The sequence below is a fragment of the Pogoniulus pusillus genome, chromosome 8 (assembly GCF_015220805.1).
Source record: "Pogoniulus pusillus isolate bPogPus1 chromosome 8, bPogPus1.pri, whole genome shotgun sequence".
Taxonomy (NCBI): Eukaryota; Metazoa; Chordata; class Aves; order Piciformes; family Lybiidae; genus Pogoniulus; species Pogoniulus pusillus.
The window spans coordinates 106,472-124,539 of record NC_087271.1 but is presented as its reverse complement, the minus strand read 5'-3'; the positions used below and the strand labels follow the sequence as shown (position 1 = coordinate 124,539).

General features: G+C 46.7%; 1 protein-coding gene across 10 annotated transcripts in view; it reads left to right on the top strand.

The window, feature by feature from the left end:
- The window catches only part of GLIS1 (GLIS family zinc finger 1), a 218,341-nt gene that overhangs the window by 180,429 nt on the left and 19,844 nt on the right, over nt 1–18,068 (top strand). For all 10 annotated transcript variants that reach the window (XM_064146872.1, XM_064146871.1, XM_064146870.1 and 7 more), the window contains 2 exons: nt 3,608–3,740; nt 9,941–10,091. In XM_064146872.1, coding sequence (XP_064002942.1) covers nt 3,608–3,740; nt 9,941–10,091 — 284 coding nt within the window. The remainder of the gene's footprint in view (nt 1–3,607; nt 3,741–9,940; nt 10,092–18,068) is intronic.

Below are 18,068 nucleotides of genomic sequence, written 5' to 3'. Positions count from 1 at the left end.
TTTGCAAATCAGAGTTCTTCTGCAGTATCACTAGAAGGAAATGTAAGCTGAGCTGATTTTCCTGTTGGTTTGGAACCGCTGCTGTTAACGAGGCCACTTCATCATTTCACACTTTCAGGGCAACCTCCGTGCAATTTCACTTTGCCCCACGTGCTCGCTCCAAGCAATCCTTCCCTGCTCATCTTTTATACGCAGGCCCCAGTTCTGCTGTCGTTCACATAAAATGCCCATGAATCGAGTCTGTATTCAGCTAGTAAATGCATGTTGGCAGATCATCTCAAGCACGGATGAAACTAGGCTGGGATACTGTGGAAATGTGAGGAAGGGATCACTTGTAATAGATGAGAATGAACCCCCCCTCACTTTTCCCACCACAATTGCCTTCTAAATGCTTTTATAAATGATTCCAAACCCAGACTGTTATGTTTTCACTATTAGATTCAAGTAAGTACTTTGGTTTCTATGGGCTAAATCCTGAACTCATTATTCAGTGGGGATGCTTATGGGCACCAGCCCAGGATCAGAGACTTGTTTATTGCACATTTGTACACACAGTCTGAAAAAGATGACTGGGACTCCACAGAGCTGGTCTGTGACCATGAGCTGCAGGCTCAGCAGCAGAAGGGAAGGCAAGCTGCAGCAAGCACTTACATTTAGTTCAATAAGCAGCAGTGACCTTTTCTCCCAGCTGCCTCCCCACTGCCGAGAGCACCACGGATGAGCCAGCAAGGCATGGTTAAAGGATGGAGGACAGAGCAGAAATTACAGCCTGGCAAGCTAGAGCTAGGGAGCAGCTAGTTTGGAAAAGTGTCCAAGGTAAGAACTAAAAGAACTGGAGAGCAATAGAGGAACACATGAAGAGAGGGGACAATAGCAGAACCCAGGTGACAGTTAGAGGATTCAGGACGAGCCATAGAGAAGTGAGGTGGCTGTCACAGAGGCCTGAGTTCATACCGATCTGTCCTTGTGTCAGCCGTGACTCCTGTCTCTCACCCCTTCTCTCCGGCTACTTCTCAGCATGAATTCTATCCCCTGCAGTTGTCACCTGGCTGGATTCACTGATCTGAATTTATGATCCCCTTTCCTAGGACAGTTGCCTGTCCCCCACTTCTTCCTGTAGTCCTTCTCTGCCCTCAGGTACATTCTGCCTGAGTAACAGTTTGTAGGACATCAGTGCCCAGAGTTGTGTTTCAGACAGGCCAGAAACACTCACTGCATGTGGAGTTTTGTGCCTTGCCTGGCTCCCACCCAGGTGTCCAGAGAACCAAGCTGTTGTCTTGGCATATGCCAGCTCCTGCCAGAACTTCTATTTAGCCTGGCAAGACTGGAAAGGGCTGCCTAGTTTTCAAGCCCAGTTTTATATTATCAGGCCATGTGGTTACACTACAGCTCTCTAGAAGGTTCCACAGGGTGTGCTGTGCACTTGCCTTCCACACTGCAAGTCACAAAATGCCCAACACTTTCCAAGCTTAACCGTTATGCCTTGAGAGTAAGAGTCAGAAAGCCCTAGCAGCAATCAGCCACAGGAAGGGGGAGACCATGGCACCAAAGTCCTTTGCAATAGCAAGGTGGTTGCAACAGGAAGATTTTGTTACACGGAATGCTCAGCTGACAGTGGAAAGCAACCATGCTCCCTATTCCAAAGGAGAGACCCCCCCACACACCTTTCCTTCCTGTGGTTGCTGACATGCTTGCTGGAGGAAGGCAGGTGGAAATTATTTCCTGATACCATATGTGACCATTGTTTGTTCATCTCTCTGTGCTGGGCTGAACACACTAACATGTTCCCATCCTTTGCATCTGGACAAAGGAGCAGTCTCCACTGTCACACCCTGTCACCTGCTGAGGACTCTTTCCAGTTCTGTGGGGGAAAAAAACTAAATCCAACTGCATGAAGGAGTGGCAAGTTCAGCAGGAGGCCTTAGGCACAGAACCGATACAGAACAAATGCTCACACACAAAGTGCAAACTTAAGCTCTTTGGGTGTACCAAGATGTTAAACATGCAGAGTTTCATCTCTCTAAATCTCCCAGTTTGAGGAATTTTACGTATCCTCCCATGGACTTACCAAGTTTATCTTAAAATAAGGTTAGTTCCTTGGCTTCTCACACCTTATTTGGTAGACCAGGCTAAGTCTGCACTCAAACAGTGGTTTGAAATCATCTTCAGATTTCCTGTCTCGTTTATCCACAGTAACTTTATTAATTCTTGATCCTATGTCTTTTTCACTTGAGCTTAAAAGCCATCTGGAAAAGCAGCAGACTTAAAGTGCATTTTGATCAGTCTCTCTTAAAAGAGACTGCAGCAAATCTGACTCATAAAGAATTAATAACAGCCCCACTCACATCCCCATTATTTCACTTGTATATATGATAGGAAAAAACCCTTTTCACAAGGAAATCGCAGTGTTGTTGAAGCAGTGAGGGGCTGCCTTGAGGAAAATGGAAGACCGTTTAAGCCTCACTTGCTCATTCTTGATCACGAGTCGACAAAGCCCATTGATATCAGCTTCTCAGGAGCTCTGAGTGGAAGTGACTTAGCCGACAGAAAAATTAACAGGCTACTCTGCCCACGTATTTTGGTTGAGATTTGCTACCAAAATGTGCCATCTCTGACAGGAAATAAAATGCTAGAGCTTAGGCTTACATCAAAGGGATCCTGAATACCCAACTGACAGCCTAGAAGCTGACTGCAGAGGTACTATCTGGTCATGCTGAAAAGCTTTACGGGAGCAAAGGAGGAGAAAGCTAACTGTTAATTTAGTGGTAGTTTGTTTAATTGGCTGCAGATGCACTTTGTGGCCCAAATGTTCAGATGTTTATCTTGAAGCAGCAAATGGCTGTATGGCAGGATTGTAAGTAGGTTTGCTGAGTCCTTTCATTTAGACTGAGCAAGCCCAGGGGAGCTGGGTGTGCAAAGCAGTAAAGGAGACAATAACTATTTATTAATGGCTCTAGAATGTGATGGCTGTTTGTGTAATCTGAGCGCTCTATTATGACAAAAGCTTGGCAACATCAGCATGTTTGAAAGAGAATTAGAAATGCTTTTCTTTCTTAATTCTCCTCTCCTGCTGGTTTTAATATGGTCGACATTGTGGTTTTCAAGGGTTAGCTTCAGACACTTTTGCCAGAGCTGCAATTTACACGGCGAGCAGCCAAGGTATGGGTGATGCCTCTTACACGGTGCTGACAGCACATTACTCTGCCAGCCCTAAGCTGATAAGCACAAACACTACTCTTTCACTGTCATATGTCTTTCCAAGTGTCACAGCTACAAGGTGATGCAATCCATTTGCCACAGAATCCAAGAAACTACAGGAGGGCTGAAAGTGTACAGTTAAATTACTCAGGAAGGCTTGAAGAGACACAGGGTGCATTATTTTCTGAAGCAAACTTGTCGATTTCAGATTAACACTTGTGAACTGAAGAAAAGCAAACTTACCTCTAATGAAAAATACCAAGTAATAGATACATCTTAATTACACCAAGGCCTTAAGAGTGTCATTTTGTTTCTTCTACGCATGATCTTTAAGCTAAGAAACAGATGAATTTAATGAAAAGCAATTTGGTTTACTTTGAAATAAACTTGTTTTATCCTCCTCTTGCAGCTGAATCCGTGCACTGATGCTGAACAAGATGTACTCAGTGAATGCTTAGCTATACAACAGCTGCACACATCTTCACAACACATTTTGGATGGGAAATGTGGTAGATCTGTAGGCCACCATGATTTAATTACAGGTAAGAGTACTTCTAATAAGCATGGTGCTAAATATGTCGTATCATACAGGCCTTGAACCACAAAAGGTTATGGATGTGATTTGCCCCCATGGAGGATGAAAGCCCCAACTAGCTGCTGTTCATTTCAGGTGAAGGGGGGAGCAGCCCAGCTGAAAGTCAGCCTCCATTTGTTCACTTCCAGGAGTTTGCCTTGGCTTCAGCAGAGTGCAGGTGCACTAGCTCTGTGAAAGCACAGGCAAAGGCATGCAGCAGTAAGGTGCTGCAGCTCTTGAGGAGCTGCAGAGAGGCTGAGTACCATTACCATGCACTGTCTGACTGTAACAAATAATATGGTGGTCTATGGATGGAGCAACAGCTTGAATTTGAAATGTCAAGCATGTTGTTTTAATTATCTTGTCTAATGTTTACTCTTTCTTTCATTCCTTCTCATTTGTCCTCTCTTTCTTGTGGTTGAACAAGAGCTGGCCTCTTTCAAGGACCTAAGAATGTTCTATAGGTTTTACAGGAAGAGAGAGATGCTTGCATTCCCTTCTGCTGAAAATAAGACCTAGGCTCACAATTTTCCAACCTCAGCAGAGGATCCTGAATCTCAGGTTCCTTTTTGTAGCTAGCAGAGAGAAAGGGGAACTCTCAAAAGCCATCAGTGGGATCGTAATCTGCCTCCCCATCTGAAGGCACTATGTCCCTTTACTGCCTCTAGGGGTTAGAGCAGGGAACCTTTCACTTAGCCTCTTGCACACTCAGGTCTCTCTCTGTCCATGCAGCTGTTTAGCCCTTTGGGATAATTTTCATGTCTATTTGTTCTCAGCTTCAGCAGCATCCTGTCAGAGAGCTGCAAAGCCCATGCTTCTCTGAAAAAGTACTTTGCCTGATTAGTGTTGAACATGCAGCTTTCAGGTGATGCTCACTGAGGAGAATATGTGCACAGACTCTGTCTTGGTCTGCTTTGGTGAGGAATGATTCACGTTGCTGACCTTGAAATGTCTCTAATTCTCTAATAACCAGTTTGGGATGGGACAACCAGTACTATGACAACAGTGAAACAGGAAAAAAGTTCCTAGTTTAGAGATGGTCAGACCATCCCTATCCCATCTCGGTGTCCTTCCCGAGATGAAGGAATTTATCTGTCAGTAATGCTGCCTTTCTCTGATAGGATTTCTGTGCTGATGACACCAGTCCATCAGCAGGATTTTGCAGCAAACTTAACAAGTCTTCCCTGATGCTGCCATCAGGCCATTCTATGAGACCCCATCACATGCACAGTATGAATAAGTGCCAGGGAAAACAAATCGTGGTTTGAAAGCCTGTTTTACAGTGAAACAGGAGCTGCTTCATACCGTGTTGTACAGTTCCACGGGAGGAACTTGCTCTGTCATGATCGAAGGCACAGGAGCTGAAGTGCTGATCCCCTCAGAGTTAAAGCATAGGACATTCCTGCTGCCACCTGTAGTCTGCAGCCGTTGCTCTTTGCAATGAGCAGAAAGAGCAGCTGTAATGCACAGTATGTGATACAGCTGGCTAAATATGGTATGATGTCCTCTTTATTCCCCTGACAAACAAGGACGAGTTCATGATTTGGGTTTTTTGCTTTCACTTTGGAGGTTTTTCCTTTTTTTTCCCTCCCTTTTTTTTTTAAAGGAGCCACATTATTAATGTGCAGAGCTGTGGGCTTTAGGGATCACTTGGATTCCTGGAGAGTTTCAGTTTTGCCTTTCTCCAAGTTAAAGCACATTTTAAATATGTCAGAGATGAAAGCAAATCACGGAACAAAAAAAAAATGAAATATTAAGAAGGCTCCCATCCTTTGTGTCTGACTTCAAAGCAGAGTAGTGCTTAGGACTGGGTAAGATAGTGAGCAGAAGAATGTTCAGCACTCAGAGGAGCCCATTCTTTGTTTAGATCTTCCTCCTTTTTGCCTCCTCATAACCAAAGTGCTTTGTGGCTGCACACATTCAGCTCTTAGGTGATGCCACTCAGGAGCTTGCTCTGGCCTTGTTTTGTTGCTTTTCATAAAGCTGAGGGGAATAAAAGCTGCTAGTCACAGATACTCAGAGTGCTGTTCTGGCAGCAGATGTTCAGGTCAAAGGCTCAGCCCCTTAAAATACTGATTGGTGAGCTGTATGTTCAAGCTAAGATGGCCAGTGCGTGAAGAGCCCCGGGGTGCACAGTCCTGGCCTGGGCTCCACTCGCAGGAGCAGTCATTTGTAACAGCTCCAAAGGCTTCTGTTGTGACCTCAGGTTCTCAAGAATATTAGAGCTCACTTCTGAAAAGAAGGGGAAAAGACTGCAAAGGAAGTGAAATTTTGAAAGTATTGAAAACTACTGAGGCTGGAATAGTCCAGGGTCCTCCCCCTGGACTTCTTCCTCCCCCACTCCACTAGACAAAGGGATCCACACACCAACCACAGCATTTGTGTCCCCTCCAACAACTCTTTCTTCTTGTTAGGGCTTGGCAGTGGGAAGGGCTTTATACAGCCTCACATCCGCAGGTCCCTGCTGCTTTCCTGTACAAGGTACTTCCCTCTGTCTCCTGATGCACTGGCAGTAATTCCTTCTAGAGGCACCATCCCTTTGGGCTTTACACTCACCAGAGTAGTCATGGAATCAGAGTGACAGCTGCCTCACCTTTGAGTGTCTGAAGTCTGGAATAGAAGTACGCATGTCAGAACTCCTTACAGTCCAGGTGAGCTCCAGTAGCAGTATCAACGGCTGGTGGCCTGCACAGTGCCCACTGGAGTGCGCCCTGCATAGTGCCTGTGCAGAGCAAGGTCTGTCCCTCAGGGGCAGGTGCAGCTGTTGGGCTGCCCTTGTTGTGCACTGTGTAAGATTAATAACTTTTAGCTTTAAATATATACCAGTTTGGTGCTCAGAGACTCAGCAGGAATGATGAATGTCTCCTTGCAGACTCACATGGAGTCTCCTTAGTAAATCCCATCTTCCACTGTGTGTGCCTCCTGGCCCTCCAAGTGCAGGCAAATGCAAGCCAGGCAGGGGAACAGTGGGTGTGATTCTCTGTCTGCCTTGGCTGGTGTTCCGCCATGCGCCGGGGCAGATGCAGCCCTCGTCCGTAGGGTAGGCTGTGCAGTCTCAGGGCCTCAGCACCAGGCCCAGGAGCACACACTGCTGTGCCTGATGCCAGAGCAGCCTTGGAGCTCCCACATTCCTCTGACCAGCCTGCTGTCTGCAAGATACACGCCATAAAACCAGGGCTCAGCTTCAGTCTCAAGGCTTCTGTAACCATTTTGCTCTCCTCCTGCCCACATCTGTGTCATTCCCTTCCCCACTGCAGTGTTTTTAGTCCATTAGCCGAGCTCAACCACATTTGCCAAAGGCCTGAGAGGTAGTTGCCTTCTGACAACTTCCATGAGTGCTGGTAGCTGGATACCACTGAGTGGCACCCAAAATGAGCACTCCCACTGCTAGAGAGGCAGGCAGGGCCCAGCTGTGTCACAGGCTGCTTGGCAGCAGGCAGCACACCTTTGTCCAGGTGGCATGGGGATGGGGGCAGCAGCTGGCTCTGCCCTGACATGCCTCAGCCCACATTGTGCCCCCAGAGAAGGGGTCAGTGGGAGTGGAGACAGCAGCTTCTGGGGTAAGAAAAGGGACATTGAGGGGATAGGAGATACCATGTGTCAAACCAAGCTGAGTGAGGGTGTTGCAGTAAATAAAGGTACAGGAGAAGGAGAACTGACTGGTAACCAATGCCTACAGGCCTTAGCATGTCTCCAAGCAGGGGCCTTTTCCAGAGAAAATGTGATCACTGAGTCAAAAGATGGATAAACTCAGGGTGGATGGAAGAAGCCCTGCTTTAAATGGGAGAGGAGATCCCCAGCAGCACAACTCAGCCCCAGGAGCAGGCAGTGCATGTCTGCCTTGGAACTTCTGTGGCTAGGTAAACTCTGCCCAGTGCTTGGGCATGGCAGAAACTCAGGCTGCAGGGCTTCTGGCTTCATTTGGCCTTCCAGTGCAGATGTTTGAGCGTGTGGGATCATGCAGGACTCTTTCTTGCTTCTCTTTAGGGGCAAGTTGAATGTAGAAGCTCTGCTACTCTTACCTTTCTCATCCACCTGAAGCAAAGAGCCAAGCTGTCCTCAATGCCTGGGACAGGAGGGAAGGGCTCAGCAAAACTGCTTGAGGGTGGGACTGTGAGATAAAACACTTGAATGTGTTTTCTGGCTACCACACTGCTAAAACTACTTTCTGAGGGGGGCTGAGCATTTGGGGCGTGTTATTGACAGGGGCCAGTAACGTTCTTGGTGGTCTTTGAGAGCACAAAAAGCTCTTTGTAGGTTCAGCAGCTTCCTGCAGGCTGTGCTGCCCATACACCCAAACTGCCTGCTGTGGGAAGTACAGCCGAGTGTGAGCTGACACTGTGCAGTCACGGTCAGGCTGCTGTTGGGCTCATCTTCCAAGCCTGATAATGGATGTATGGACAGTGGGGGTCTGGGGGAAGGGGAAGCTATTGTATGAAAAAATGAGTGGAAGCCACCAGTGGAAAACCGACATTTTCACAATGCAGCATCCTAGCTACTGCCTTACTCTTATCAGAAGAGGCTTTGACAAATAAATCCCAGCATCACCTGGGCACATCTGACTTCTCAAAGCCTCTTCTGTCTGGCTTTCAGTGCAGAAAGCAAGTTGGTTTCACTGGCCAGTTGACAAATGGTCTGTCTAGCAGGAGACAGGGATGATGTGGTTCATTTTTATTGCTTTAGATCTGTCAACAGCTGAGGACTCATTGTTCACCAGAGGTTTTTGACTCCTCTGAAGCCCCTGACAAAGGTGGCTGGAATTTGGCCTTAGTGGTTCTGCTCTTCAGTTGCACAGAAACAGATGCTGACTTTCTGCCTTGCTTACCCACCCAGAGGGCTGTCACACGTTCCCCAGGGCCCCATGCTCATTCCACGCCAGTGTGAGGGCTTGGGAAGAGTGCCATCCAGAACCTTGGCAGTGGCAATGGGACATGTCCAAACAGAGCTGGCACACAGCTCTGGCTTTCTGAATGTGTAGCTCTGCAGACAGCCAGTGGGAGAGGAAAGGTAAGTGCTGCAGGGGACAGAAGGCAAAGAAACTAGGTCTGAGAGGGAGATGGGGGTTTCTGTGCCTTAGCTGGACACTGTGGGTGCTGGCAAACTGCATTTGCTCCCCACAGCCTTCAGAATACAGTGCCTGCTCTAGTGCTCCTCTGGGTGCAGATTCCCTGGAAGGAGTGCTCCAGTGGGCTGAGACTCTGGCAGATGTTTTGGAGACAACAGAAAAGCTGAGGACTGGACTTTGCCAAGAACTGCACTCGCTAGGGGCCAGTCCTTTTCCCACTGCCACAGGGTGGCATTTGTGAACACCAGACAGCAAGCACCTCTGTCATCTCCCCTCGCCGCAGAGGCCTGCTCAGTGCAGCCTTCACAGCTCAAGTCTGTGTCATGGCCCTGGCCCCTAGACATCCGAGGCTGCTCTAGTGCATGGCTTGCTCTTCAGAAGGGAGACTGAGAAACAAACGTAATCTCAGAGTCCTGGACAAAGCACCTGGGCTGGAGGGCGTGACAGACACTGGGCTATTGGTGCCTGACCGCCCTGGTAAAGGACAGTAGGTAGTGTCCCCCAGAAGATCCACACTCCTCCAGTATCTGTGTGCTTTGTTCTCATCAGCTCATGAAAAAGCTCTCGTTCTTTGCACCGACCTGACTGGGGCTTCTTTGGCGAGGGTGTGCGATGTGTGCAAAGGTCCAGGGTGTCCAGCAGCATGGCAAGTGAAGGCACATGAGGAAGGCTTTAATGAACAGCGAACAATCTCAAGTCCTGATGCCCCCCACACTAAATGTGCTCAGGGGCTAATGTGATGCTGGTAAGGTACCGGGTACCACTCTGCTGTGGGTATGAGCTCCAGCATTCTGCATTCTCACTCAGAGGTGTGGTGGAGACAGGGTGAGAGTCTGCCAAGTCCTGCCAGCTGCTGCAGTGGCAGCCAGCAGGAAATGAGCCACCTGAGTGGGGCAGAGAGGAGGCACAAAGTACCTCCATACAGCTGTGAGTGCTGTTCCAGCACTGCAGCAGCCACCAGTGCCCGGGGCTCATGTGAGTGACTCCCCCAGCAGAAGAGTGCTGCTGTGTGTTTGTGTAGGAGACAAGGAAGGAGCTGGGGACTCTGAAGGACTTGGATGCCTCTTTGCTCATTTTCTCTTGCACAATGGCTCTCTTTGCAGGCATGTACAGTGGCTCCAGTGCTAACCAGAACGGGCCCTCGCCAGGTGTTGTGCCGCCTCCTCATGATGTCCCTTCAAGACACCACCCACTCGAGCCTGCCCTGCCCAGTCCTCACCACCACCCCTCAGCGCTGGAGAGTGCCAGGGAAGGGTATGTGCACAGAACATGCTTGGCCTCTGCCTGCCTGTAGTAATGAACAGTTAACTCTTTGGCTTGCTTTGCATGGTTGCTGCTGAAACGGAAACAACTGGCTTCAAAAGGACCTCAGAAGGTCATCATGTCACCCATCCCCTGTGCTGAGCAGGGCAAACTTTGGCATTACCATCGGGTAGCTCAGGGCCTTGGCCTTGTCTTCAGCACAGTACACTGAGAATTGGTTTCTTCACAGCATGCAGTTGCATCATTTATTTGTTTCCAGTTCTTCCTTGATGACTTCTCGTAGGTTTAGATAAGTGCAGAGAACTTTTCTCAGCTGAAGGAGAAATCTCTGCAAGGGTGACAACCCAAACTGTGTCGGGTTCAGGAGTAAGGCAGTGTTTGCCTTAGTAAGACCCATTTAGCATCAGAGCTCAGGTTCCCTCCCTTCCCTGCTGTCCCGGGTTAGGGCAGATCCCTCCCTCTGTAAACTCACTACAACACAGATTTTTTTGAAAAGTCAGGTAAAAATAAATTCTATTTCTTATAGTTTAAATATAACAGTTCAAGGAGAAGAAACTATTACAGAAATACAGTAACCCTAAGGAAGATGGGGAGGGGGCCAAGCGGTGGCGAAGCAGCAAAAGCAGCAGCAGCAGCCAAAACAGCAGCAGGGGAAGATAGCAGTGGGTGCAGCAGAACCAGCTGGGGGAAGGTCCAAGCTGTGCTTCCAGACATAAAGCTCTTGGTGCTCCAATGAAATGATATTATCTTACCCATTGTTGCTATTCTATGGCCTATCTCTAGAATGTTCACCTCTCCACTCAGAGCTTCCACTTCTAAGTTTCTCTGTTCCTATTGATCTAATGTCCGAGCTAGAAATCCAGCTCAAACAGCCACACCTGCTCTCTGATGTGATTCTCTGAACACATCTAGCAGCAGGCAGTAACCAGGTAGATGCTGTTCAGGGCAGGGGTTGTCACGCAGATTGTCACATAGTGCTGCAGTGAGGACTGCTTTGCACTGCTGCAGCATCTGATCATTGGCTGAAGGATCTGGTGACATCCTCTCAGCAGCAAAGAATCTCTTTAAGCCTCCACTGATTCTACTGTAATCTTTGTGCTCAGATTTTTTGTGGTACCTAGCCTCATGCAAATGGAACATCAAACTTAGAGTTTTCCTTCACAGCACTTTGGACAGGGAGTAGACCTAGTTTGCCTTACTGATGGGAATCTGAGATACAAAGAGATTAAGATATGTTTTTTTTCTTCCTAAAAATACATTGTGGTTCTTTACCAAATCGAGCAACTTTCCACCCTGGCTTAGTGACTGACCCATCCCTTCTTTTATATAGGGGAGGGAGAGGCCAGGAAGTTTTTAGCTGTGTGCTTTAAGCAAAGGGCAGAAGGCAGAGTGTATGTGGCACAGGGAGGGCATATGAATGAAAGTTTCACCTGCAGTACCTGAACAATTTGATCAAGGACATGCAATTAGGAACAACTAACTCATTTTTTTAAACTGGGGAATAAAAACTTAGCTTCTATACCAGTACCAGTGCCCCCTCCCAGTGGAAGGTGCCGATTTGCCCATCATAGGAATAGACTTACTCTGTCCATGTCATGTCAGATTCCTGTGCCCAACCAGTCTCCTTCCTTGCCCTGCCACATTTCCCACCTTGTATCTCCTGTTGGCAGACTCCTGCCTGTGGCAGTCATTGAGGCATGAGCATGCTGATTTAGGTGGGAGCCATATCAGATAAACAGGAAGTTTTCTACAGATGAGAAGGCAGCAAGTGCAAACAGGAGGAATGGAGACAGACGATACCAAGGGAAGGTAATCCATGAGCTTCTCTTTCCCTGCAGAATGAGGCTACTTGAGCTGGGGGATAAGATCCCTTCCTCTCACTGCTGCCCAGTGTGCTACTCAGCTGTTTCTTCTTTGAGCTGCTTCAAGGATGGGTTTCCTAGGGGAATTATAGTAAAAATCCTCAAGCAAGAGTGAAATAAAGTAAGACTATGGCATGGGAAGGATTTAACAGGCTGTAAGGTGGGTTTGTTCCTAAGACACTTGATGTTCTGGTGCTGTTAATAAGAAACGAAAGCAAAAACTGGCCAGAATGAGGGCAACAGACAGTTTTCTGGTTTGAGGGGTCTGAAGCTCCCAGATGAACACTCCTTGCTGCCCCTCATGTCTCCATTCTAAACAGAGAACTTTGCTGCCGATGCACTGTGCTGAGGAAGCTGAGGTTCTCGCTGAGCACTTTTGAGCATTGAGGTTTTCTCTTCTGCAGACGTTTTGATCATTTGCCAAGGCCAATGTTTAAGTCAGACTTGTCTCTGCTGCTTTCAGTTCCAGGGCAATAGATGGGCAGGAGATACTGTTCCTCAGAGGAGGAAACAGTGCTGAGTTATTATCTCTGTACTTATAGGCTAAAGGAATGGAAAGACTTTGCAAAAACACTACAGTTAATATCCTATAACAAAAGTGGAGTGGGAGATTGTAAGATTTCTAGCCATGAACCAAATCTCAGGAAATGGAGACAGGAATATATATTTGAATAGTTTAAAACAGGGTATTTAGTTTCATTACATAATTACTTACAATTATTTAGCATTTCAAAGTACTATTTTCTAAACTCAAAATTATCTGTATTCAGCGCTGCCTTACCTGGTTCCCTTTGCTGCCTTCTAATTGTTTATGCTTCCATTATTAATGACTGCTGAGGTAAAGCCCCCACATGACACTTTAATTGCAAGTACACGACCTCAATGTGAACTAATAGTCCTTGAATGTCGCTTGGCACAGTTTTGTTTAAAGCATTCATCCATTTATCTGGGCAAAAGCATTTAATAATCTAATGCTTGGAGCCACTGAGGGCCGTTACCCCTCTGCCATTCCTAGCAGCATGCCGTAACTCACACAAAATATCTATGACTTACAAGAGGAAAGAAGCAGCCAAGACTGCCTCACTTCACATGGCCTGCTCCAGCTCTGGGGCACGCAGACAATGCTTTGCCTCATTTGTCAGCTTGCTCGGAGTTCAAGTCCAAGTAAATGCAGAGAATTTCTGTGCTGTGAGTCAGTGCGATGACAAGGCTGGATTGCACAGCTCCAGCCTCTGGAATCAGCCAAACGATTGCTATCAAGAAATCTAATTACTGAGTCATCAAATATGCAAGATGCCAAGAACGACATGAGGCGAAGTACAAACAGTCTGCTCGAGTTTGACATCAGCTTCAGAATTTGATTTAAAGGCTTTTTCATTCTTTTTTTAAAGGCCCTGTGTTATACCACCCCTTGCCAAAGTCAACAGCAAGAGCAGCAGTCAGCTTTCCCACATGGCTTGGTTTGACAAAATTATCTAATTTGCTTGAAAATGTTCTGACAAAGTCTGACTTCATTACCAAATGTATTTATCCTGGCTTTATCCAGTGCAGAAAGTCATTTTTTTCAGACCCTGGTATGAAGTGTGTCCTAGAGCAAAGCATTTTACTCGTATCGATATCAACTAAACTGCAAGTGTGTGGCTGAGGAATATCCTGCACACAGAACATGGCAGTTGTGGTCCAGGTTTAAATATCTTTTTTTTTATGTCAGGTAGCAGAGGTTTCTTTTTGCATTCCTTGTAGCATATGTCACATTTAATCCCTAACAGGGCTTCACTTTGCCCACTGCAAAAACAGTCTCTCTTGATCTGTAGCAGAATGAAGACTGAAAACCAGCCTTTAGTATTAAATCTTAGGTGAATGTTGCACTTGGCTTGCTTTCTGCTAGTTTTTTTAAGTTGTTTCTAAGTCATCTAAAACTCTGCTTAGCTTAGTTTGTAAGCTTCCTCTGTAGAGGCTAGTTTAGAGCATTTAGTGTGATAAATTATCAGCTTAAGTGAAACCGATATGACTAGAAGTTAAGAGAGTTTGAGTGGTGCTACCCAGTGAGGGATTTGCACCAATTGAGCCTAATGACCTAACAAGATGACTTTGCAGGATCTGAACGTGGCCCCTTTCTAAGTGGCTGTGAGGGCCTGTGTCACTTGTGCCCATAGCAAACAGCGCTGCTGTGCTCAGGAGAAGCTGGGGGTGCTGGCGAATAAGCGTCTTGGGCAGGCAACATGTCTCCAGGGGAAGGGAAAGTGAAAGGAATTATTCCATATTCCTGTGACAGTTTAGGTCATTTCTGATCCATAAACACAACAGGAAATGAAGAACTGGTGGGATTAAAACATCTGTGATGTCCCTGGCTGATGATTAATGAGAGCTCTGTAGCCAGGCTTGGGAGCCTTTCATATGAAAGAGTAAGTAGTCAAGGTTAGAGGAAGCTGCTTACACAACTCTCTTTGACCTGGGCTTCTCACTGGTTCAAACCGTGTTCCAGACCCCCCTGAAGAGCCACTTACCTCTACAGAAATCAGGACTTACAATCAATCAAATGAAAAAGGACATTTAAATCAGGCTACTTAAACATCAGAATTGTTGTTTGCTTGCTTCTTAGCACTTGTGAATTCAAATACCACAGAAAGACATAGAGGAAAGAGTTCTCTGATGAAAGTTTCATCCTGCACTTCCCTTTGCATAAATTTACACCTAGGTGCACAGAGCTCAACCAGGGAACAGCAGAGTTCAATTTCCTGAGAGTTTTAAGGCTGAAAACAAACATGCAGGGTAAAATCTTGTGTGTTAGGTTTGTATGCAAACTACTTTGGCAGTAAGAGATGATAAGCCAGCTCCCACCTGCCTCTCAGCCCAGCAGAACCCCCTGTCAGGTGCTTCCATTTCAAAGTAGAGTCTAGTCCAGCTCCACTGCCTGCTGTTAGTGAGCTGTGGAGCTGGGGGAAAGCAAACAGCAGTAGTCCTTCAGCTCTGCTCTGTGGCATTGCTTTTGGCATACAAAGGGTTTGGTGGATGCTTGCTCATCAGATGGGACCAGACTCCAATTGTAGCTGTAGTTGACTATGAGCCAGCAATGCGTTCTGGTGGCCAGGAGGGCCAATACCGTTCTGGGGTGTATTAAAAGGGGTGTGGCTAATAGGCTGAGAAAGGTTCTCCTGCCCCTCTGCTCTGCCCTGGTGAGGCCGCATCTGGAGTACTGTGTCCAGTTCTGGGCCCCCCAGTTCAAGAGGGACATAGAACTGCTTGAGAGAGTCCAGTGCAGAGCCACAAAGATGACTAAAGGAATGGAACATCTCTCTTACGTGGGGAGACTGAGTGAGCTGAGGCTCTTTAACTTGGAGAGGAGGAGACTGAGAGGCGACCTCATTTATGGTTATAAATATGTAAAAGGTGAGTGCCGAGAGGCTGGAGCCAGGCTCTGCTGGGTGATGCCCAGTGACAGCACAAGGAGCAGTGGGTGGAAGTTGAGGCATAAGAAGTTCCATGGAAACATGAGGAGGAATTTTTTCGCACTGGGGATGACAGAACACTGGCACAGGCTGCCCAGGGGGTTGTGGAGTCTCCCTCTCTGGAGACAGTCAAAACCTGCTTGGCTGTGTTCCTATGTGATGTGGTATAGGTGACCCTGCTCTGGCAGGAGATTGGATTGGATGAGTTTTGAGGTCCCTTCCAGCCCCTGCATCTGTGATTCTGAGTCTCACTTGTTTGTGAGCAAGGAGGTTTTCTGGAGTATGACTGTTTCTGGGGTAAGAGCTAAGAAATCACCACAAACCCTTTGAAAGAAATGGGGGAAATTCTTTCCAATATGGAATAACAGAACCACAGAGTCTTTTTGGCTGGAAAAGATCTTTAACCTGAAGTCTAACCATTCTGTAACTTTACCAAGTCTGGTGCTAAACCGTGGCCCTTGGCACCACATCTCTGCAGCTTTTCAACACCTTCAGGGATGGGGATTTAACCACCTCCCTGGGCAGCCTGTTCCAGGGTTTGAGAACCTTTTCAGTGCAGAAGTTTCTTCTAATATCCCCTGCTGCAACTTAAGGCCATCTCCTTGAACTGCCAGAGTCCAGGCCAGGTAGGAAAATCCATTTATGTACATAATTCTCATTACTGAAAGAGAAAATGAGATGTCTACTCACCTGTAATTGAATTACTTTTGCCTTATTTTTGTTCATCTTCCAGTTTGTGAGCTCACATCAGTAAATTGACTAGGAACTGTCATGCTGCTAGAAACAAACTTTTCCTCCTCAGAAGTACTCTGGAGAATTAAGTACCTACCCAACTTTTATACTCTAGGAGCTACATCACTCCTTCAGTGTGGATTCCACTGGGGAATACTCTGCATTTATAGCAGAACACACAAGTCAGTGTTTTAGTCTTTCTTTCAAAAGCACTAAAACCAATAACAAGAAACAGATCTTTCTGAGAGCTGAAAACATTTTCAGTGGAGGAAGCCAAGAATGCATCATAATTTATCTCAGTGTTGCATGTCTGAGCACGCAAAAGGGGCACGAGGACATCTGCAGAGGAAGAACAATGCACAGGTGTGGGGCCGAGGTTCATGTAACAAAGAAAAGCAGCAATTAAGAGCATCTGGTTTCAGGTCCCAAGCCATTTGTCTCATTGTACAAAATGTGATCAGAATTAATTCATAATCATGTCCAGATAGGCTTAGACAGTTGGGTTTTTCCCCCTCTTAAAGCAAACTTATCATTAGCATAGATTTACTTCAACAACACACAGTTAAGAGTAACCTAATGCTTGATCAGGGGGTAAAATATTGTTTGTCCACCAGCAGAAGCAGGTAGAGCCTTGCCTTTCACCTGTGGCTCTGAAAGGCCTGGACTGACATTCATCAGAGAGCCTTCAGCAGCCCTTCTCTGAGTGTGCGCTGCGCTGCCTGCCCAGAAGATTCTCTGAGCAAAACTACCTCAGAGTAAGAGATGAGAGGACACAGGAAGAGCTGGGAAGTTAAAGGAGTTGGTCGGAGAACCTCAGAAAACATTTAGCAGCAACCACAGCTCTTGTGCACTGCTGCAAAGATTTCAGCCATCAGTGGTTTGGTCTGTAAAGTCACACTTAACATCTCAAAAGATTATTTCTTTTATTCATTTTCGAGTTTTGTGTTGCTTTTCAAGCAAAACTGATGCAGATGGATGTCGACCATCCAGGCCAAATGCAGCTATGTATCCTGGTGTAGCAAATGATTGAATTATCTGAACACTTCCCACCCTTTCAGGCTGTGAATTTGAGGAACTTGGACATCAGCTACCTGTGCAGACTCCATCTGCACCTGGAAGCATCTTGTTGCATACCTGCCAGAGAGTAATGGCCTGAGATGACTAAACCAAGATGACCAGTCAGGCATGCAGAGTACACTCTGGGTCATATTGGGCAGACAACCTCTGTGCTTGACTGCCTGTTGTGGTATTGACTCTTTGGTGATTACCTCAGCCAAAAGCAGTGCTCTTTGTTTCAGTGTTTTGCATTTCTTTGAACCACTTCAACATTTGAAATCCACTTTCCTGCTAGACTGTTAGCAGGAAGACGTATTTAGGTTTCTCCTAGGTGCAGTGGTCTTCACGGCAGTGATTCATCAGCTTCAATGCAAAGGTTGTTGAGTAACCTCTTATAAACAGCAAGGTCTTTTGGACTGGCACAGCTCCCACCCCAATGGCAGTGACTGACTGCTCTGCAAAAATGGCCCTTACCAGAGGTTCTCATTTACCACAGACAAGAGGTGTTTGTGTCTGTGTGAGTTTGTGCAGGTGATGTGCTGCAAACTACTGAGTTCTGGGGTAGTCCCAGCTGAGGCTTGCCCATGTATTTGTTAGAGAAGGCTGTGAGCACTTCAGACCATCACTCTGTACCTGAAGAGAAGCGCCACAAAGAAAGCCTTAGAATGCGCCAGGAAGGGATTCCTTTGGCTCCTGTGCAATTTTGACCTCAAAGCTGCTTTCTTATCACTCTTAGTGGTACTATTAAAAATATTCTGGAGCAATTAAATTACCCAAGATGCTCTAGTCCCATTAAAGGTCCCGTGGATAGTGTTCTCAAGAGTGTCTAGGAGCCCTTTTTACTGCTCATGTGCTCCTTTTGGGTGAGC